Source organism: Symphalangus syndactylus, chromosome 21, assembly GCF_028878055.3.
Source record: "Symphalangus syndactylus isolate Jambi chromosome 21, NHGRI_mSymSyn1-v2.1_pri, whole genome shotgun sequence".
NCBI classification, from domain to species: Eukaryota; Metazoa; Chordata; class Mammalia; order Primates; family Hylobatidae; genus Symphalangus; species Symphalangus syndactylus.
In genome coordinates, this window is record NC_072443.2 from 70,638,261 (window position 1) to 70,662,801 (window position 24,541).

General features: G+C 38.4%; 1 protein-coding gene across 3 annotated transcripts in view; it reads right to left on the bottom strand.

The window, feature by feature from the left end:
- Positions 1-24,541, bottom strand: part of PPP4R2 (protein phosphatase 4 regulatory subunit 2) — a 77,353-nt gene that overhangs the window by 13,553 nt on the left and 39,259 nt on the right. For 2 of the 3 annotated variants that reach the window (XM_055260460.2, XM_055260457.2), the window contains exon 3: positions 7,250-7,420. The exons of the other annotated variant lie outside the window; for it this stretch is intronic. In XM_055260460.2, coding sequence (XP_055116435.1) covers positions 7,250-7,420 — 171 coding nt within the window. The remainder of the gene's footprint in view (positions 1-7,249; positions 7,421-24,541) is intronic. 3 annotated transcript variants of the gene reach the window in all.

The following is a 24,541-nucleotide window of genomic DNA, read 5'->3' on the forward strand; positions in this document are numbered from 1 at the left end:
AAAATCTGACATCCTACTAAAAAAAAAAAAGTCAAAACAGTCATTTACTTTTGTTTTACCCATGTATATGTGGATTTTACTGTCTTTTCTGACTAAATGACCACATTAGTGGTGTCTTAGTTAACAGAAATACTGAGTTAAACTTAACTGTCAACATGGAAACAATATCTGTTATCAAAGACTGAATAAGTTCATAATTTTGTTTACACCTACAAAGTCTTACAAAAGTCAGAAATACCATTAGAATCGTATGATACTAGCTTTACTTGAAGCAGTATGTTCTTTCTGTACTCGGGCTTTAATATTTACATAAACATACACATTCATAAATATATGTATTTATGAATTTTGGGTTAAGAAGTGGTGCAGACACTAGTTTACTTACATCATTGGAGTTCCTTATCATTATTAAAAGAGGCGAAATTAGCTGAGCACAGTGGCTCACGCCTGTAATCTCAGCACTTTGGGGGACTGAGGCGGGTGGATCACCTGAGGTCAGAAGTTCGAGACCAGCCTGGCCAACATGGCGAAACCCTCTCTCTACTAAAAATACAAAAATTAGCCGGGCATGGTTGATGCATGCCTGTAATCCCAGCTACTCAGATGCCTGAGGCAGGAGAATTGCTTAAACCCAGGTAATAGAGCAACACTCTGTCCCCACCAAAAAAAAAATTCATACATATATAATCTTATGTCTCAAATCAAATGACAGATTTCGCTTTTTTTTTTTTTTTTGAGACGGTGTCTCGCTCTGTCACCCACGCTGGAGTGCAGTGGCACGATCTCGGCTCACTGCAACCTCTGCCTCCCGGGTTCAAGCAATTCTCTTGCCTCAGCCTCCCGAGTAGCTGGGACTACAGTCGCCCGCCATCACGCCCAGCTAATTTTTTGCTAATTTTTTGTATTTTTAGTAGAGATGGGGTTTCACAGTGTTAGCCAGATGGCCTCCATCTCCTGACCTCATGATCTGCCTGCCTGGGCCTCCCAAAGTGCTGAGATTACAGGTGTGAGCCACCACGCCCGGCTAATTTTGCCTCTTTTAATAATGATAAGGAACCCCAATGATGTAAGTAAACTAATGTCTGCACCACTCCTTGACCCAAAATTAATCTACAGCAATTGTCAAAGCTTTTAATAAAGTTAATCATCTCTTGGATTTCCTGTAGTCTGAACTGTTATTTTATTTGCATCAAATATAACCAGCAAGAAAAAGTTAATTAGGCTTTCTGTTATCTTCAATTATTAAGTTTATTAAAGAGAGTATCACATCAAGCCATATTACCACTAGACAAGACCAGGTGGGGAATAGTAAGGAGGCATGGTTACAAAATCATGCCAATTCTCAAGTAATTAGTCTAAGAGAAAGAAGGGATAAAGAAAAAACAAGTAGGGGTGGGTGGGTGTGGGTTTGTGTGAGACAGGAATCTGCCACAAATAAGTACATTTTAACTAATATACTCCACAAACACTGACACAAACAATTAACAGCACAAAAACCTATTTTCCCCAGCCAACTGGGGAGCACAAAAATCAGGAAGCAATAAAGTGGATCAACAGTGTCAGAGAACAAAGTAATAAATGGCTAAGGACCCATTCTCTCAGTCCCTGAATCATCTGGAGCTAACCGTAAAGCAAACAACATACAAACTGAAAATCAAATGGGGGTTGTTTTATTCTACAATCCAGATTTTGGAGTATAAAAGTCTCATATATAACTTTAAAAGATCATGAGCAGTACTCTCAGCTGTGACTGACTGTACCTGCTTAACAGATGATATAAAGATTATTAGGTATCAAAAGTTTTCCACTTTTTCCAGACCTCCTCATAAATATATAGGAATGCTATTTTAGTCTACTATTCACAGAGTGAGGAGGCCGACTGCCTACTTTAGAGAGGTCTTAGAGGTAACAGCAATGACAAGAAAGGGTCACGACTTGAAACATTAATTTACTTTTATATTCATTATTCTTTCATTTTGAAAAATTCAGAGAACATAAAATAGTATCTTTTAAAAATGCCACGAATGTAACTTACATGCTCTCTTATCCCTCAAAATGCCTCTTTGTGTATACCATTATAGGAATGAACCCACTACCTATTAGCAATTCCTAAGTTCTACTCATGGTCTCTGTAACAGGAGGAGGATTTTCATAAATGGCCCTGGTTTGAGTAAACCCATATACTCTTTTTTATTATAATTCCAGAGGGCATAAAATGGTCTTTTAACTGACCAATTCATTAAAATTTTTAGTTTCATTCATTTTAATTTTTGGTGTTTCTCACCTGACAAACTGTAACTTCACTTTTGGAGAGTAGCTATAATCCATCTTCTATGAAATTTTAAAGTTCCAAAGTAATTTTAAAAGACAAGAAAATGACCAAAAAAAAAGAAAAAAAAAAAAGAAAAAAGAAAAGAAATTAAGCATTCTACTGTCATTCTTCTATGTCTCAACAGACAAAATACAGATATAAATACACTTTTATTATTTTTTTCTAGTCCCCAGTTATTCAATATTTATTCTTTTCTTTACTCATTCATTCATCTATCCATCCATGCACCTAGTCATTCCATACTTGTCTGTCTGAGAACCTACTATATTCAGGCACTCACTCTTCTAGGACTTGTTTGGAAGACTGTTACCCCAGCTCTCCAGAAGCTTATAGTTCAGGAAATCAAGGAAACAAGTGCATGGACAATTTCCACTTCAAAGAGGGAAAAATCTGTACTTTGGCCGGGCGCGGTGGCTCATGCCTGTAACCCCAGCATTTTGGGAGGCCGAGGCTGGCGGATCACGAAGTCAGGAGATCGAGATCATCCTGGCTAACAGGGTGAAACCCCGTCTCTACTAAAAATACAAAAAATTAGCCAGGCATGGTGGCGGGTGCCTGTAGTCCCAGCTACTGCGGAGGCTGAGGCAGGAGAATGGCATGAACCCGGGAGGCAGAGGTTGCAATGAGCTCAGATTGAGCCATTGCACTCCAGCCTGGGCAACAGAGCGAGACTCCGTCTCAAAAAACAAACAAACAAACTTGTACTTTGGTAATACACTAAAATAATTTTAGAAAACGGATAATCTTTCTTACAGCAAAATACTAGGAAGCATTTAATATAAAACTTTTACAAATTAAAAGCAAAAACAACAAAAACTTACCAGTAAGAAAATTAGCAAAAGAAAGCCAAAAGAGGATATAAAGGGCAATTCACAGAAAGGCTGTTAAGTACATAAAAAGATGTTCCATTTCACTTGCAATCAAGAAACACAAATACAGACACATATACAGTACTGAAGAATTACAATATCTGCACTTATTACAAACGAAGGCATCAACAACCACATTTTGCTAAGTCAATTTTGCAGCACTGATAAACTGAAAATTAAGTACTCATAAGCTAACCTAGCAATTACATTTCTACAAATTAAAAAAGCAACAATCTGGCCAGGCGCAGTGGCTCACGCCTGTAATCCCAGCACTTTGGGAGGCCAAGGTGGGTGGATCACCTGAGGTCGGGAATTCGAGACCAGCTTGACCAACATGGAGAAACCCCATCTCTACTAAAAACACAAAAATTAGCCGGGTGTGGTGGCGTATGCCGGTAATCCCAGCTACTCGGGAGGCTGAGGCAGGAGAATCACTTGAACCCAGGAGGGGGAGGATGAAGTGAGCCAAGATCGTTCCACTGCACTCCAGCCTGAGCAACAAGAGCAAAACTGTGTCTCAAAAAAAGAGGCAACAATCTATACGTATATTCAAAACATGACATTCATCAACAAAAGATACGTGGAAGGATGCTCACTACAAGCACTGCTCGTTAACAGCCAAAAAAAAAATGCCTACCATCAATCAGAACAGGCAAATAAAAACTTATAATCTATTCACATAATAGATAACAATGTAGCCATTTCAAATAAATAAAAAGATAGCTTTAAATGTACTAATATAGACATGTTGAAGCTTCTCTAAAAGGAAAATACAACTAACATATACCATGATTCTACTTTCACTCTTTACGTACTTCTGTAACAGTGGGGATCTTTTTAAAAGCATGAACATACACCACTTTTGTAATTTAAAGATTATCTATTACAAATGGGGGGGAGGCGTGTATAAGAATGGACAAACCCTCAAACTGGTGGAAAACCAACAAAATGTTACTTCTTAGTAAATATTTTAAAAAACGATATATATATATAAAACACAAAAATTGAACATTTTGCAGATATGTTTCAACATACCAATATATTAAAATACAGACAAAAAAAGAGTAAATTAGAAATAGAAAAATCTTAATGTATCACTGATTAAGACTTAGATTCTGCCTGCTCAGAGAAAGTGATTCATAAACTGAAAAATCAAGTTTAAAAAATGTAAGTTCGGGCCAGGCGCGGTGGCTCAAGCTTGTAATCCGAGCACTTTGGGAGGCTGAGGCAGGTAGATTACTTGAGGTCAGGAGTTCCAGACCAGCCTGGCCAACATGGTAAAGCCCCGTCTCTACTAAAACTACAGAACTAACAAACAAACAAACAAACAAAACCATAGCTGGCTGTGGTGATGCACACCTGTAATGCCAGCTACTCGAGAGGCTGAGGCTGGAGAATAGCTTGAACTCGGGAGGCGGAAGTTGCAGTGAGCCCAGATGGCGCCACTGCACTCCAGCCTGGGTGACAAAGACTCCACCTCTAAATAAATAAAACAAAACAAAACAAAATTTCAAAATACGGTTCAGAAAGTTTCAAAAGAAGAATGCTCAGGCATTTAATGACTGTTCAAATCATTTTCTGAAGTAGGTGAATTACCTCTTTTACAGATTAAGAAACTACAAATATTTAGATTTATATAATAAATTTATAATACACAATTATATTTATTATATTTATATATAATACATAATACATGTATTTGTTTCTAGCCCAACTTAATGTGAAAGAACTGAAAATGGTATTTGCTATTACTAATTCAGAATCAGAAGTAAATCTGCTTACAAAGCAGCAGTATAATTTGACCTGTTTCACCTTTTTATTTTTGAATGACAGCCATAATTTATTGAAATAAAAGATGACTCACTATGTCTAAGTACTATTTATATATATGTACAATTTATAAATAACCCCGAGAAGTATTCTCTTTTGAGATGGAGTCTCGCTGTCGCCCAGGCTGGAGTGCCCTGGTGAGATCTTGGCTCACTGCAGGCTCCGCCTCCCGGGTTCACGCCATTCTCCTGCCTCAGTCTCCCGAGTAGCTGGGATTATGGGCGCCCGCCACCACGCCCAGCTGATTTTTTTGTATTTTTAGTAGAGACGGGGTTTCACCGTGTTAGCCAGGATGGTCTCAATCTCCTGACCTAGTGATCTGCCCACTTCGGCCTCTCAAATTGCTGGGATTACAGGTGTGAGCCACCACACCTGGCCCCGAGAAGTATTCTTATCTTGAATGTATTCATTTAGTTCAATAGTAAATCTTATGCAACATGCTTCTAAAATGTATCATGTGGCTATTTCTTGGATAAGTGCCTTTGAAATGCTTTTTCTGAAAATTTTTAATATTGATATGGAAATATACACATATTGGTTAAATAATTTCAACAGTCCAACAGGGTGCACAGTGAAAACAGGTCTTCTTCCCATCCCAGGCCCCCAGGGGTAACTATAACTGATGAACCTCAAAGACAAAAGGTATGATTTCTCCCCCCAAAATATTTTTGTAACAGACCCAAAGTCCAGGCATAAGGGTTTGACATTTCAAGTAAAATTCTTAAACCTAAAACAGTGGAATATGATATAAAGCAAACCGTTAACTGGATTACACTATCTTATTTCGAAATCCCATACAATTAAATACCTAAAGAATCAAGCCATTTATGCCATCTAAAAATACAACTGAAACCCTTCAAATACTATCTAACTATCTAATGAATTCAATGGTTAGAAAAACCACAATTCATTATATTTGGTATTGTTGTTCCACACCCCAAATTAACGCCAAACTAAATATCAAATAATTCAACTTCACAAACACTTCTTCCCTTCAAAAAAGGAAACCGTAAAAATACGAAGTCCTGGCTGAGCGCGGGGGCTCACGCCTGTAATCCCAACACTGTGGGAGGCTGAGGTGGGCGGATCACAAGGTCAGGAGTTGGAGACCTGCCTCGCCAGCATGGTGAAACCCCATCTCTATTAAAAAATAAAAAAAATTAGCCGGGCATGGTGGCGCACGCCTGTAGTCCTAGCCTAGCTACGAAGGGGGCTGAGGCAGAATTGCTTGAACCTGGCAGGCGGAGGTTGCAGTGAGCTGAGATCATGCCACTGCACTCCACCCCGGGCGACAGCGAGACTCCGTCTCAAACCAAAACAAAACAAAAAAACAACAAAATACAAAGTCCTAAAAAAATACAATTTAAAATGACAGAACATGAGACACAGTAACATTTCTTTAAAAATGAGTACTGCTCGGCGTGGTGGCTCACGCCTGTAATTCCAGCACTTTGGGAGGCCAAGGCAAGCGGATCATGAGGTCAGGAGATCGAGACCATCCTGGCTAACATGGTGAAACCCCGTCTCTACTAAAAATACAAAAAATTAGCTGGGTATGGTGGCATGCGCCTGCAGTCCCAGTTACTCGCGAAACTGAGGGAGGAGAATTGCTTGAACCTGGGAGACAGGGTGCAGCGAGCCAAGATCGCGCCACTGCATTCCAGCCTAGGTGACAGAGACACCTTCTCAAAAACAAAACCAAACAAAAAAACCAAGGAGTTTTACTTTTGTACAGAGTATCTTTTTAGTGTTTTTAATGTTTTACAAGCAGCCAAAAATGGTTACTTGTAACTAACAAGCAAGCCATTACTTGGGAGAGAAATGAGGACTCCAAAAAAAGTCTAAACAAAAACTCACTAAAATACTTCCATAAATTAGTATTTCGTTTTAAAAGAAATGTGATTTCTCAATGATATAAAGATTCTATATAAAGTATGAAGACATAACACCAAATATAAAACAGGAAAGAAAAACCATTAAAATGTTTCCCGATAAATCACTGTTTCCATTGATACCTATAAAAAGGTGGTTCAAGTTTTTTAAGAGGCTACAAATATTTTAAATAGTTGTAAGCTAAAAACCAAGTACTACATGTCACTAGAAACAAAGAATTTATTCTAATGGATAATCAATTATCAACCAGACACATCAAAACTGAAAGAAAAATCTATGATCTTCTGCTAAAAATTAAATCTTTAAAACAGTATTAAGTGCATACCCATTAAATCCAGTGACAATTTTCAGTATTCTTTCCTTCATTTCATCAAAGGGAATATATTCGACATTAGGGTTGGGAGGACCTCTTGGCTCAGGAGCTGAAGTTCTGAAATCATCCATCACTTTCTCCAGTTTGAAAATAAAATAGCCTTTAAATTGGGACCACTGAATCCTATAAGCAAAAAATTAAAAAATATATAATACCATGTAGCTTTACAATTCTTGAACACAAAACACAAATACAGAATATACTATGACACTAATACTAACAAAATTAAGATGTGAATACTTAGTAATGAGAATGCCGTCACTGAGGAGCACGTATCATGCCTCATTTATCACAAGCTCCATCCTGATGCTATCCAACTCCCAACCCAAACAAAACCCAGATCTCTGATTTAAATCTTTTAAATGAACTACCTCTGCCTGAAAGTTTATGGTGTGTTAGGTCCTATTCTTAGTAGTTTAAAATAGTATTTTGACTCTTTCCCTCATAACAAACCTAACCACAGGGGCATTAGTTACACTACCCTATTAAGTCAGAATGAATCCATACCTTAATCATGCAAGTTACAATGTTGGCATGCACTAGTAAAATTTGTCTATTATCTACTAAACAAAATAAACTTTACTTTCTCCTTTTTCTTTCCCTTTCAGTTAATATCTTCAGGCTCTTTTGTCACTTAAGAGATAAAAGGCATGTACCTATGATTAAGGCACATAATCACAGGTTCTATCCAACCAGTACTTGCACAATAAAAATATATAATTTGCTTATGTACTTTTCACATCTATTCATTTATCAAATTAACATAAACACCTTTTTATCCCTCTTTCCTCACATTTTACCACTAATATAAAAGGAAATTTTGTGAGGACACCTGCCTGAATAGCGTAAATTCCAGGAGACACAGGAGTCAGGAATGCTAACCATTTTCTCAGGCAGACAGTACTACCATTAGTGACAGCAGATCAATCTCTTTACACAGGTTGACTACTTAAACAAATTTACACAAATTAACGGGAGCCAATCTGTAATCACCTTCCATCCCATCCAGCAACCCTATAAACTAGGGTAGCAGTTTTCAAATTGTGGTCCAAGAGGTCAAAGCTATTGTCAAAAGAAAAAGGGCTGACTAGTTCACTGTTAATATGTGCACTGATGGTATAAAAGCAAGGTGGATAAAACTGATATCCATGTAGCAAGAGTCAAGACAGTAGCACCAAACTGTATTAATAGCTGTAGTAGAAGCCGTAATTTTCACAAACTCATAAGAAATCTGTTTCACTTAAGGTGTAAAAGATATAAAAATTACTAATTTCATTAAATCCCAACCCTTGAATACATCTTTTAAATATTCTGTGTAACAAAATGAGAAATAGATATTAAAAACATTATGCTGCATATCAAAGAGGTATGGGATTCTCAAAGAACAATATCTTTATTTAGACTGTTGCCAGCTGAACTAGCTGTTTTTCACAGAACAGCATTTTTACCTGAAAGGACTGCCACACAAATAAAGCTTATTTAGATTAGCAGACTGGGTGTGATGGCTCACACCTGTAATCCCAGCAGGCGGATCACCTGAGGTCAGGAGTCTGAGATCAGGCTGGCCAACAAGGTGAAACCCTGTCTATACTAAAAATACAAAAATCAGCCAGGCATGGTGGTGCACGCCTGTAATGCCAGCTACACAAGAGGCTGAGGCAAGGAGAATCACTTGAACTGAGGAGGCGGAGGTTGTAGTGAGCTGAGGATTGCATCACTGCACGCCAGCCTGGGCGATCAGCAACACTCCATTTCCAAAAAAAAAGGAGAATGTGGTAGACATATTCTCAAAAATAAATAAAGTGAACCTGTCATTTCAAGATAAATAACTGACAGTATTTGCTACCAATGATAAAAATTTGAACTTCTAAGCAAAAAACTAAAAGTCTGGAAAATTTTTATTCTTCACTGTGAGCTTGAAAGCTTCCTGATATACTCCCAAAATATTCCGAAGGCAACCAGTGTCAACATAAAAATATTATACGAGGCCAGGTGTGGTGGCTCATGCCTGTAACCCCAGCACTTTTGGAAGCTGAGACAGGAAGATCACTTGGGCCCAGGAGTTGGAAGCCAGCCTGAGCAAATAGCAATACCCTGTCTCTACAAAATAATTAATTACTAATTAATTTAAATTAGGCATGGTGGTATGCACCTGTAGTCCCAGCTACTCAAGAGGCTGAGGCAACACGATTGCTTAAGCCCAGGAGGTAGAGGCTGCAGTAAGCCAAGATCACACCACTGCACTGCAGCCTGCGCAACACAACAAGACCTGTCTCTTAAAGATACTATGTGATACCAAAAGCACAAGCAACAAAATAAATTGAATTACATCAAAATTTAAAATTTTGTGCACCAAAGGACACTATCAACAGAGCAAAAAGTCAAATCGTGAAATGGGAGAAAATATTTGCAAATCTTTTATCTGATAAGGGGTTAATATCCGGAATATATAAAGAACTCCTACAACTTAACAAAAAAGACAACCCAATTTAAAAATGGGCAAAGTCCTTAAATACGCACTTCTCCAAAGAAGATATACAAATAGCAAACACACAAGATGCTTAACACCATTAATCTTGAGGAAATGTAAATCCAAATCACAATGAGATACCATTTTACACCCATTAGGGTTGGCTATTATCCAAAAAACAAGTGAACAAGTATTGGCTGGCCAAGGATGTAGAGAAACTGAAACCTTTTTTTTTCTTTTTCTTTTTTTTGAGACAGAGTGTCACTCTGTTGCCAGGGCTGGAGTGTGGTGGTGCAACCTTGGTTCACTGCAACCTCCGCCTCCTGGGTTCAAGCAATTCTCCTGCTTCAGCCTCCCAAGTAGCTAGGATTACAGGCGCCTGCCACTACATCCAGCTAACTTTTTGTATTTTTAGTAGAGACGGGGTTTCACCATGTTGGCCAGGCTGGTCTCAAACTCCTGACCTCGTGATCAGCCCACCTCGGCCTCCCAAAGTGCGTGAGCCACCGCGCCCGGCCAAGAAACTGAAACTCTTGTGCATTGCTGGTGGGAACGATGCAGTCACTGTGGAAAGCAGTTTGACTCCACCAAAAAAAAAAAAAAAAAAAAAAAAAAGATGAAACCACCCTATGATTCAGGAATCCCATTTCTCCGTAGATCCCCAAAAGGTGAAAACAACCCAAATGTGCCATCAGCACATGAATGGATAAGCAAAACGTGAGAGATACACATACATACATACATACACACACACACACGAATATTATCCAGTCTTTAATCTGAAAGAAATTCTGAAATGGATTAAGCTTGATGGCATTATGCAGAGTGAAATAAGCCAGACACAAAAAGAACGACTATTGTATGATTCCACTTACATGAGCTATCAAGAATAGTCAATTTAGAGTCCTCTGGCACTGTGGGGAGGAAGGTGCAGGGACTTACTCTTTAATGTGTACAATGTTTCAGTTTGGGTAAATGAAAAGTTCTGCAGATGGATGATAGTGATGGTAACATAACATTGTGAGTGTACTTAATGCCAATAAATTGTACACTTCAAATAGTTAAATAGTTACATTACGTATATTTCAATAGGTATTTCCCCACAAAGAAGACACACAAATGGCCAATAAGCATATGAAAAGTTGCTCAGCATTATTATCTATTAGAAAAATGAAAATCAAAACCACTCATTTCATACCCACTAGGGTGGCTAAAATCAGAAAGATGAATAATAAACAAGGGCTGGGTTGATGTGGGGAAACTGGTAATGTCATACTTTACTGATGGGAAAGTAAAATGGTGTAGATGCTTTGGAAAGTACTTGGGCAGTTCCTTAGAAAGGTAAACGCAGACTTGTAATCCAACAATTCCATTCTATTAAATGAGTGAATTATGTATTTTACCGCTATTACTTTTAAAAATGGTGAGGATAATTAAAAGCCATTTGCATGGTTACTTTTTTCCACCTTTCCCTATCCTATTTTAGAAAAGGGAATTTGAGGTTTAACAAGCAGAATTTTTAATTTAATTTCACAGAATTTTTGATATGCCTAATATTAATCCTCATTAACGTACAATTGCTTTTGGTTCCCAAAATCTACCTTTAAATTTTATGAGACTCTCCACATGCACTTCATACTTAAACATACCAGCGAAAGTTATACTGAAATAGGACGCTTATACTTTTCATTTCTTAAATTAATGATTTTTGTACTTTTAATATCACCCACTAATTCATAGCATGAGTTCAGATTTCCACATGCACAGAGTCTTGTGGTGTGTTTTAATCTCATCTTTCCATTAACCATCTGACATGACATGTTTGAGGTCCAAAAAAAGCACATTAATGGGAACAGCCAGACAAGAAGTATGGGACCCCAGGTAATGGAAATTCTGAAGAGATTCGAAGACTCTATGGCACTAACTCATGAGACAGAAATTAAGCCCCATAAATTGACATGAATTATGAACACACCGTAGTCTTAACTTTCGAATAAATCTAGCAGTTACTCTAAATTAGATCAATACGATGCAATTCAAGTGATACTATTCCACATATATATATGGGGAGGGCATTCATAAAATGTGAAAGATACAGCTTTTTGATGGAGGACAACTATCTGATAAAAACAAAAACAGAAAATGCTTCCCTAAAAGTTATATAATTCAGGGGCCAGGCGCGGTGGCTCACGCATGTAATCCCAGCACTTTGAGAGGCCGAGGCGGGCTTATCACAAGGTCAAGAGACCGAGACCATCCTGGCCAACATGGTGAAATCCTGTCTCTACTAAAAATACAAAAATTAGCTGGGTGTGGTGGCACACACCTGTATTCCCAGCTATTCAGGGGGCTGAGGCAGGAGAATTGTTTGAAGCCGGCAGGCGGAGGTTGCAGTGAGCCAAGATTGCACCACTGCACTCCAGCCTGGGCGACACAATGAGACTCCATCTCCGGAAAAAAAAAAAAAAAAAAGAAGTTATATTCAGGCACAAAAAACAGGCCACGAGCAAATCAACTAAAAACTTGGCAACAAAAACAATTTCTTAGGAATGTACACTCACTGGATGAGTAGACATGAGAACAAAAAAACCCTTAGTTTTCAATATGAAAATCAAATTATTCTAAAAAGATGCTCATAAAATATAAACACATTTTCAACTTCAGAACAAATTTCTCCACATAAAATCCCCTCCAATAAAATACACAAAATTTAAATCTACTTTGCTGAAATCAACTCAATAATGTACTGAAATTAATCACCCATTAACTTTAAGTAGCTTCACCTCCCTTCACCTCCTTTTTCTTCTCCCATTTTCCCATTTTTGCAGTTTCTCCTGTAGGAAAGTACAATTCGTATCTCTAATAAATATATCCTGGTGCTAGATTCTACACTGACCTTTTTTCTCCACAGGAACTCACAAGTTGATATTCAAACATGTTTCTCTCACAATTCTCTAAAGGCTAAAGGTATTTTCCAGAGGCTTAAGGACAGAAAATCCATCTCTTCTTTTCCCAAGTGGTGCTACAACAATTTAGTGGCCAGCGGCCAACCACCTTAACGTACTGCTTCCTACCATTTCCAATTCTACTAAGATTACTCTCTACTCAGCCTATCTGCATTGCACACAAACTGTGAGGAACACTAAGAACACAACAAAGCTCAGGAGAGTCCTACTACTATTAGCTACTCCAAAGGATAGCAAATACTGCACCATTTATAAACATCAAACGGGAATTTGAGAAGAATGAATAAATAAAATCTAATGGAGATGATCATTCATTAAAGGTGACAGACTTAAAATACACTTAATGTTTAAAAGGCAGATATTTCAATCAGATGACTTAAAATGTCAAATAATTCAGTCTTAATTATATGACTGAGGCAAACAAAACAAGTATATTTAATCTGAATACTGAATTAAATAAGTGAAAGATCTGCAAAAGTAAGAAAACACTGTGAGTTGCTTACATAAAATTATGACACTTTTAAGGACTAATTTTAAAACACAAATTACTATCTCTATAAATGGGGCATGAAACAAGAGATTCTTTTATATTATCATTCCACATCATATTACATCTTGTCAATTAACTGAACATTAAAACAGATTAGTGGAACAGAAGAGAGCGGAGCAGCAGACCCACACATATATGAAAATCTGATACGTGGTAAAGGACACATAAGTCAGTAAACTGAAAAATACTGAGACTACTCCAAAATGTTAACAGGATTTAAAAACTAAAAAATGTGTTTTTTTCTGATTACATCAACAGTACAGTACAGCCATTGTAAGAAATAATAAAGACATAAAAGTAAAATGTATCCATAATCTGCAGTCAACCATCATCACTAAAGTAACATTTTAATATATTTTTCAAATTTGACATCCTAATATTCCTTTTTCCCCCCTCCTTACTCAATATGGGTATTTGAATGGGACAAATGTCTTTGAAAGCAAGATTTTTAACTGCACCACATATTTGTGTCATAATTAATTAATCACAGTTTAAAAAAATATTTAGGGCTGAGTGAGGTGGCTCACGCCTGTAATGCAAGCACTTTGTGGGGATGAGGCAGGCAGATCACGTGAGATCAGGAGTTCGAGACCAGCCTGGCCAACATGGTAAAATCCCATCTCTATTAAAAATACAAAAATTAGCCAGGCATGGTGATGAGCGCCTGCAATTCCAGCTACTGGAATTACAGAGAGGCTGACACAGAAGAATCGCTTGAACCCAGGAGGCAGAGGTTGCAGTGAGCCGAGGTTATGCCACTGCACTGCACTCCAGCCTGAGTGACAGAGCAAGACTGTCTCAAAAAAAAAAAAAAAAAAAAAAAAACAAAAAAACAACAACAACAACAAAAAAAAATCAGGTCACATCTACTTCATTACAATTAAAAATAACTATGCAGTTATGTGATTAACAGCCTAACAATAAACTCTGTAGGCATCTATTTATCACCTGAGGATAGATTTCTGTAAGTGAAATTATTGAGTCCAAAGTATGAAGTACATATATCAAGACTTTTTATTCGACCTTCAAAAAGTCCGCAGACACGATGTACCACACTTCATAGTGTCATCAGTAATATAAAGCAACATGTTTCATTTGAGTATGATAACCTTTCAAAAATTCTGTCAATATGCTAGTAGAGAACAGTTTAATTTGCATTTCCTTCATTGCTAGTGAAATGGAATATTTTTACCTGATTTTGACCACATGACACTTGTTTTATGTGTTAATAGGTCCTCTGCAATCCCTCATCCCAGGGCTTCTTCAATTTTGGCACTACTGACATTTTCTTTTCTTTTTTTCTTTTTTTTTGGAGACAGAGTTTCACTCTTGTCGCCCAGGCTGGGGTGCAATGGCAACCTTGGCTCACTGCAACCTCCGCCTCCCGGGTTCAAGCAATTCTCCTGCCTCAGCCTCCTAAGTAGCTGGGATTACAGGTACCTGCCACCATGCCTGGCTAATTTTTCTATTTCTAGTAGAGACGGTGTTTCGCCATGTTGGCCAGGCTGGTCTCAAACTCCTGACTTCAGGTGATCCGCCGCCTTGGCCTCCCAGTGTGCTGGGATTATAGGCGTGAGCCACCAGGCCCAGCCACTGCTGACATTTTCAAGTTGGATAGAATTCTTTGTCACAGGAGGATGTCCTTTGTATTGTAGGATGTGGAGCTACAACCCTGGCCTCTACCTGCTAGAAACCTGTAGCACACCACCCACTCCAGTTGTGACAACCATAAATGTCTCCCAACATTATCAAATGTTCCCTGGGAGTCAAAAACTGTCCCCTGTTAAGAACCATGGGCCCATTCCCCACCTCTCTAAAATTATTTGTCTTTTGCTTATTTTTGTGTTATGGAAAAGGTAAATTATGTGATAGAAGTATGAACATAATTTTTGGATTCTCATTCTGTATTGACTGCTTCGAAGGTAAAAAGTATTGTTTTTGGCCAGGCATGGTGGCTCACACCTGTAATCCCCGCACTTTGGGAGGCCCAGGTGGGTGGATCACCTGAGGTCAGAAGTTTGAGACCAGTCTGGCCAACATGGTGAAACCCCATCTCTACTAAAAATACAAAAATGAGCTGGCGTGGTGGTGCATGCCTGTAATCCCAGCTACTCAAGAGGCTGAGGCAGGAGAATCACTTGAACCCGGGAGGCTGAGGTTGCAGTGAGCCGAGATGGAGCCACTGCACTCCAGCCTGGGCAACAAAAGCAAAACTCAGTCTCATAAAAAAAGTACTGTTTTTTATATAAATGAAATGACACTACAATATTTCTCACGTTTCCTATTTTGAAATTATCCTTTAAGTGTTATATATTTTCTTGCTTATAAACTTCTATCTGAAGATGGCACAGTACCTGCTTTGAAACAAAGTTTTGACAAAAATTCTGAAGGGAAAGTATTTGCCACTGAAAGTGAATTTTTCAAATTAGAGTGCTAAATGGTTGTACACATAAAGGATCCAATCAGATGAAAAGAAAGCTTCAGAAGGTAACACAAACTTTCAGACAAAAGCTCAGTGTAAACTTGGGTTTCTTTCTTGGCAACTTACGTATTCATGGTAAGGATTCTAAAAATGCCTAAAGATTCAAATTACTATCTATTCATCCACCTCTCCCTACCAATTAAAACAAAAAGTCCAACCAACGGTTATGTTCCAGTTAGCCTGACTTGTACTTCATTTTTAGCCTTTGAGCCCTTATTGAAAATGTCCCTGGCTGGGCAGATCACGAGGTCAGGACTTTGAAACCAACTTGGCCAGAATGGTGAAACCCTATCTCTACTAAAAATACAAAAATTAGCCAGGCACGGTGGCATGCACCTGTAGTCCCAGCTACTCAGGAGTATGAGGCAGGAGAATTGCTTGAACTTAGGAGGTGGAGGTTGCTGTGAGCCAAGATCATGCCACTGCACTCCTGCCTGGGTGACACTGCACTCCACTGGGCGACAGAGTGAGACTCCGTCTCAAAAAAAAAAAAAGAAAAAGAAAAAGAAAAAAAAATGTCCCTAGAATCTATTACTATACCAACATAGACTCCTCCGTTCTACGTAAGTGCTGTACCAAAGATCACTCTTCTAACAGCATGGCTCACAATGACCACAGTCAACAAAGAGATGCTGAGTTTTTTAACTTGTACTAGCTTAATGGCCGAAGCGGATCTACCTTCCTCCCTGCAACTAGGGAGTCACTTTTCTCACCACTTTTGCTACTGCTTTTTACCACCTCCTCTACAATCTAGTTGATAACCAATTCCAATCTGCCATCAACAGGGACTGATCTATCCCTTCACCCCCACATGTGTCAGATAGGATCGGGTAGGTAAGACCTGGGCCCTTTTTTTCATTCTACCAACTCAGCCCTAACATCAAGGTCAACAGCAGTTAGCAAGTCCTGAAGAAATATGCGACAATGCTTGACTAACAAAATTACTTTTTTCCTGCCAGCAAGTGTGCTTAAAATAAAAGGAAATTCATTGGGAAAACCAGACTTACAGATATTAAACAGAAAATAAGACATCACAAACACTTAATTGCAGAGATTTCAGTGATGGTAAAAGAGAACCTAAAGATCACAATGTAGGTTTAGGGCTCATCAAGGAAGGGCCTCAGGACAAAGTTGGAACTTTAAGCTGAACCTTACAGAAAAAGGAATTGGAAATATATTGACTAAAGTAAAGCAAGGAGTAGGTGTTTAATATAAACGATAAATGAGTTTCTCAAACTCAGCACTATGGACATCTTGAGCCAAAGGGTTTTAGCTTGTGATGAGCTGCTGTCTGTGTGCACTGTAGGATATTTGCATCCCTGACCTCTATCCAGCAGCAATCCTCACTCCAAGTGGTAAAAAAAAGTCTCTAGTCATTGCCAAATGAACCATGGGAGGGAAGTGGTTCCTAGTGGAGAACACTGCAATACACCATCCCTTTTGTTAACATCTTACTGATTACCTTAAAATAATAAGGCTGGGGAAATCAGAACTGCCAAGATCAAAGTCACAAAATTTGAGGAATAAAGTTTGTGGCACACGTATATACAGCTTTTTAAAGAAAGAGGGAAAGAGAAATCTAAATAATCTAAGCCTAATATATGGATGATTCATTTAAAAAAATACTCATTAGCATTAAAATCTATCTCATGAATCACTTTCAGTTGTACAGGACAATGTGCTATGAAGATCTAATCTAGAATTTTTTTCTTGGGTGTAGTCATCTGTGTATTAAGTGGAGGGGGGAAAAAATCCCCTTTCCATCCAACCCAAAGACCAATCCATGTGATATACAGCAAAGAAGACAATAATCATTCCATTTTTAAATTTAAGGAGACTGAAAGACATATGTAAATGATTAAAGCTTAAAGTATCTGTTATTGAAATATAAAAATGAGTTGGCACTGCCACAAGTGGTGAGAGATTACTGTATATTTTAACACAAAGGTTTTATCCTGAAGAATCTTGAGTTTGAAAGTAAAACAAAAGTATCTTAACAATGTCTGTTATGTTAGCTTTTAATATTTTGGTATTCGTTTATTTTGTGTAATTTTATATACAGATTACTTTCACTGCTACTTTAAAGTATACCCCAGAGTTATGTGCTACTTTAAAATTGCCAATCAGACTCCGTCTCAAAAAAAAAAAAAAAAAATTGCCAATCAAGCAAGTAGTAATTATCTGGAATGCATTTTTCTGTATCTCATACTTTCAAAAAAAGAAGAAAAAAATCGTTAAAAGCAAAGTACCTATCACACGAACAATTTGTACTTTGGTTTAAGGACTGAATACATGGAAAATGAACATGTCAACACTATTAAATCAATTAACCCTTCCTGGGAATCTCCATCTACATACGACAAAACTAAAAAGATAAACTGGAAATTTGTACTGATACATAACTATACATATTTACGGGATACATGTAATAGTTTTGATACATGCATACAATGTGTATTGGTCAAATCGATATTTGGGATAGCCATTTCAAACATTTATCATTTGTGCTGGCAACATTTCAAATCCTCTCTAGCTATTTTGAAATACACAATAAATTATTAACTATAGTCATCCTATTGTGCTATCAAATACTAAAACTTACTCCTTTTATCTGACTGTACTTTTGTACCCAGTAACCAATTTCTATTCATCCGTGGACCCCCACCCTTCTCAGCCTCTGATAACCCTCATTCTACTCTCTACCTCTGTTAAGATCAACTTTTTTAGCTCCAACATAATGCATGAGAGCATGTGATATTTGTCTTTCTGTGCCTGGCTTATTTCACTTAACATAATGACCTCCAGTTCCATCCACATTGGTGCAAAGGATGAGACTTCATTCATTCTTTTTATATCTGAATTGGACTGTATTCCACTGTTGTGTGTGCGTATATATACACCACATTTTCTTTATCCATGCATCCATTTATAGATACTTAGATTGATTCTCTATCTTGGCTACTGTAAATAACGCTGCAATAAATATTAAAGTGCAGGTATCGGCCGGGCACAGTGGCTCATGCCTGTAATCCCAGCACTTTGGGAGGCAGAAGCGGGTGGATCAGGAGTTCAAGACCAGCCTGGCCAACACGGTGAAACCCCGTCTCTACTAAAAATACAAAAATTAGCCAGGCGTTGTGGTGTGTGCCTGTAGTCCCAGCTACTTGGGGAGGCTGAAGCAGGAGAATCACTTGAACTCGGGAGGCAGAGGTTGCAGTGAGCCGAGATTGCGCCATTGCACTCCAGCCTGGGCAACAGAGCGAAACTCCAACTCAAAAATGGAAAAAAAAAAAAAAAAAAAAAAAAAAGTGCAGGTATCTCTTTGACATACTGATTTCTTTTCTTTTGGACTCTTATCCAGCAGTGGGGATTGCTAGGTCAGATGGTAGACCTATTTTTAGGTTTCTGAGGAATCTCTACACTGTTTCTCATAGTGGCTGTACCAATCTACATTTCTTCTAGCAGCGTACTAGTGCTTCCCTTTTTCTGCACCCTTGCCAGAATCTGCTATTTCTTTTGCTTTCCTTTTTTAGACAGGGTCTCACTCTGTCACCCAGGCTGGAATGCAGTGGTGCAATCTCACCTCACTGCAACCTCTGCCTCCTCAGCTCAAGTGATGCTCCCACCTCAGCTTCCCGAGTACCTGGGACTACAGGTGTGTGCCACCATGCCTGGCTTGTCTTTTTGATAATGGCCATTTAACTGGGGTGTATAACATCTCATCGTGGTTGTGATTTACATTTTCGTGATGATTAGTAATGTTGAACATATATTTTCATATACCTGTATGTCTTCTGAAAAATGTTCAGATAATTTGCCCATTTTAATTGGATAATTTGGTGTTTTTGCTTTTGAGTTGAGTTCCTTACATATTCTAGTTATTAATCCCTTGTCGGAAAGACAGTTTGCAAATATTTTCTCCCATTTCATTTTCTTCAGTCTGCTGACTTTTCCCTTGTGCAGAAGCTTTTTAGCTTGATGTAATCCCATTCGTCTATTTTTGCTTTTATTGTCTGTGCTTTTGAGGTCTCAGCTACCTTTGCCCAGACCAATGATCTGAACTGCTGGAAACGTTTAAGAACAAAACTGGGGCCAGGCAGATTGGCCAATGCCTGTAACCCCAACACTTTGGAAGGCTGAGGCAGGAAGACTGCTTGAGCCCAGCCGAGTTTGAGACCAGCCTGGGCAACATAGCGAGATCCCATCTCTACAAAAAACTAAAAAATTATCCAGGCGTTGTGGCATGTACCTGCAATCCTAGCTACCCGGGAGGCTGAGGGAGGAGGACTGCTTGAACCCAGAAGTTCAAGGCTGCAGTGAGCTATGATTGTGCCACTGCACTGCAGCCTGGGCAAAAGAGGAACAGTCTCTAAAAAACAAAACAAAACTATAGCTTGCTGCAGTCTCATCCCTCCAAAAGAAGTTATTCAAAAAGCACTACTCATAGTTATCAAATGGAGCTAGGATTCTTGAAGACTAAGAAACTGGAGAAAAATATGGGTCCACTAACTGGTAGGAATCTCCATATCCTGAGTAATAATGGTCAGCAAGTTTTCTGAGTTACCTGGAAAATTCTACACAAAAAAAACTATAGATTCGGAGGGAAGAGGAGGAGTTAAAATAAAACAGAACTACTGATTCAATGATGGCACCATTTAACACTCTTTTTAAAAGGTGCATTGTTTAAAGACATTTAGAAAAAGGAGGGAAGCAATCAGAAAATTATAATAGTAGTACAAGAGGTCCAAAGTCTAAATGACCAGTTTAAAAAGAAAAAAATACACACACACACACAGAAAAGTGGAGAGAAACCAATAATTATTTTAAATCAAAAACATTTTCTAAAATGAAAAATAAGCACTGGTGAGGATATGGAGAAACTGGGACCACTGGGCACTGCTGATGGGAACGTAAAATGGTGTGGCCATTGTAGAAAACAGTTCCTCGAAAAGCTACACACAGAACTACTGTATGATCCAGCAATTCTACTTCTAGGTGTATACCCAAAAGAAGTCAAAGTAAAGACTTAGACACTCGCACACCAACATTCACAGCAGTGTTATTCACAATGGCTGAATCCTGAAAGCATTACACGAAGTAAAATAAGCCAGACACGGAATATTTTATAATGTCACTTAAGTGAGGTACCTAAAATCCATCAAAGACACAAAAGCTAGACAGGGATTGGAAGAAAGGAGGAATGGTCATTATTGTTTAATGGGTACAGAATTTATATTTGGGACAATAAAAAGGTTCTGGAAATGAATAGTGATGATGGCTCTACAACACTGTGAATGTATTTAATGCTACTGAACTGTACATTTAGCAATGGTTAAAAAGTGGTAAATTTCATTTTATGCATGTTTTGCCTCAACCAACCAATCCATAAATAATTCCCAGAATTAAAAAATACTATTTTTCAAATTAAGAGAACTCACAAGAGTTGCTGAAGAGTGACCAACACAACAGCTGACAAATAGACTCACAGCAAAGCACACTGTGTAATTCTGGAATCAAAGAGAAGATTCTACAAAACTTCAGGGACATAAACCAGGTCACATAGAGGGCTCCAGATTTATCAACAGGTGTCAAAGCAAGCAATGAAAAAATTCCTTCAAAATTCAGAGAGACAATAATTTTCAACCTAGAATAACCAGACTATCAAATAAGTAGGTAGAATAAACACATTTTCAGATACTGAAAGTACAAAACAAAAAAAAATTGTTATTGTGACTCCTCTCATTCCACCAAAACGATGTAAACCAAGAAAGAACATGATGTCGTATCTAGAATACTGAGACTCTAACACAAAAAGTTAATTACAGGATGATAAAACACGGGTCTCCCACCATAAGATGGTAAGATTTCCATCTTCATCATAACATGGTAGGATTAAGGCAGGTCTAGAGAGCAACCAGTCCAGAATGGAGCAGTTAAGAAGGCTTGACAAGATTTTTTTTTAAAACATGAAATTGATATATAAACAACTAAAATTTGGGGTTGAATTAGTCATAAGCATACAGAAAATTAAATGAAAAACTAGCATTCACAGAGACAATGTATATATTGAATGCTAATGTGACCAAAATTTCAACGTAATTATATTGGAAAAAATGAGCAGTTAAAGTGGGAAGTTTGTGTGTATGCTTGGAGAAGGCGTACGTAAAAGAAACTAAATCTTAACTTTCATTAGTAAGAAATCAGACATTTAAGGGAAAAAGTAACTAGACTGTAAAATTAAGAGAAAAAGTAACTAGTAAAAAGACTGTACCTTAGAAATAGAAAGGTAGGCTGGGTGTGGTGGCTCACACCTGTAATCCCAGCACTTTGGGAGGCCAAGGCGGGCAGATCATGAGGTCAGGAGATCAAGACCATCCTGGCCAACACGGTAAAACCCCGCCTCTACTTAAAATACAAAAATTAGCTGGGCCTGCTGGTGTGTGCCTGTAATCCCAGCTACTCGCTTGAACCAGGGAGTTGGAGGTTGCAATGAGCCGAGACCATGCTACTCTACTGCACTCCAGCCTGGCAGCAGAGCGAGACTCCATCTCAAAAAAAAAAAAAAGAAAAAGGTAAACACCAAAAGAAACAACTAAATGATTTTAAAGCAGTTTTACTTGCAACTCAAAAAATAAAAAACAAAGAAAATTTAAAGTGGTTGTCTCTCAGGAGTAAAACAAATAAAAGAAAGTACAGACTTTTTTGTGACCTTTGTCGTATTAATAAATTCACTAATGTGTGTGCATATAACTTTAATAAAAGTAAAAACTAAATAATAAAAAAAATCAATTTAAAAAGAGTCAGGTGGTGCTCTGGAGTCTGGAAGCCTGAACAGGTATTTCAATCACTTTCTCATTTGCAGGGCCTAAGGCAGATTACCCTAGCCTCTCTGTTTCCCCCATCTGTGAAACAGGGATAATAATAGTTACTTCTGTTGCTGTAAGGATTAACATTAGTGTAAGCAAAGTGCTTAGCAAAATGGCTGACACCTAGTAAGCACCCAATAGTTGTTTTTCCTCAAGAAACTCAGGATGGGGAGAACATCTGAGCAATACGGTAGATATATGCAGACAGCTTTGGGGATGAGGGTAGTGTTCTGAGATGGCATTAGTAGGAAAGACTAGAACAGTGAGAAAGACCTGTGTTAGACCATAATAAGATGCTTGGGCTTATACTGGCATTCTCTCGGTCCTAGAAATACTTCTAAAGGCACTTTAAATATCCTCTTTCATCAGAGAGGATAAAATCTCTACCCAATGTTGCTTCTCCACCCATTCACAAAACTGCTTGTTTTTAAAAGATAAATGAAATATTTATTTTTTCTTTTCTGAGACACAGTTTCACTCTGTTGCCCAGGGTGGAGTGCCATGGCACAATCTCGGCTCACTACAATCTCCACCTCCTGGTTCAAGTGATTCTCCTGACTCAGCCTCCCAAGTAGCTGGGATTACAGGTGCATGCCACCATGTCCAGCTAATTTTTTTTGTATTATTAGCAGGGACAGGGTTTCACCATGTTGGTCAGGCTGGTCTCGAACTCCTGGCCTCAGGTGATCCACCCACCTCGGCCTCCCAAAGTGCCAGGATTACAGGCATGAACCACCGTGCCCAGCCATAAAAATAAATGAAATATTTCAACTAACAGAAAAGTATAGAGGAGAGGTCTATCACTTAGCTTTGTCAAACCTTAGCTACATTTTTATAGTTCTTGATGAGCTAAAAGACATTCACATATGTTATACTTACTCCAAAAATTCTTTGACTCCACCAGGATTTCCTATCCATTGATTCTATTACCTTTTTACTGTCCCTCAACCCTCTGACAACCTCTCTCCCTTCATTACCCAGCTTCAATTGTAAAAATTATAATCCAGCCCAGTGCGGTGGCTCACACATGTAACCCCAGCATTTTGGGAGGCCGAGGTGGGCAGATCACCTGAGGTCAGGAGTTCAAGACCAGCCGGCTCAACACGGTGAAACCCCGTCTCTACTAAAAATACAAAAATTAGCCAGGCATGGTGGCGCGTGCTTGTAATCCCAGCTACTCAGGAGGCTGAGGCAGGGCAATTGCTTGAACCCGGGAGGCGGAGGTTGCAGTGAGCCGAGATCACGCCACTGCACTGTGGCCTGGGCAACAGAGTGAGACTCCATCTCAAAAAAAAAAAAGACAGAAAAGAGAAAAAAAAAATTATAATCACTCCCTCAGATATAGTTGGTTCTCTAGCCCTTCTCTGGCTTCACTGTAATTTAAAAATAAAATCAACGCAATCCCCACCAAATCTGTCCCTACACAAACATAGGGAAGAAAGCAAAGACAAAGAAAAATTCACAACCATGCTGGCTGATCTTGAGTAACTATAAATGCTACCAGACATTATCCCCAGTCTATTTCATTCTCTGACTCTCCCAGTAACTATTTCGTATCTTCTCACCTCAACCCTACATTGAGTTTTCCCTCCCTCACACTCAGTGACCTTGCTTCTTGTTGCACTTATAAAACTGAAAACAACAGGGAATTTCCAGAGTCCCACCAGTTACCTACTGTCATGTACATGTACACACCCTGAATTCCCACCTGTTATCACAGATGGAACTATCCATGCTCTGGTCTATTTATATACCAGATTTGCCATCTGATCACCTACTCAAGAGCATCACTTGAGCAATTCTCCCCTTTCTCCTATCATCTACATCAACATTTTATTTGCTAATAATGGATCATTCCCACCAGCATACAAATATAAATACGCTGATATTTCTCCCTTTTAAACTTTATT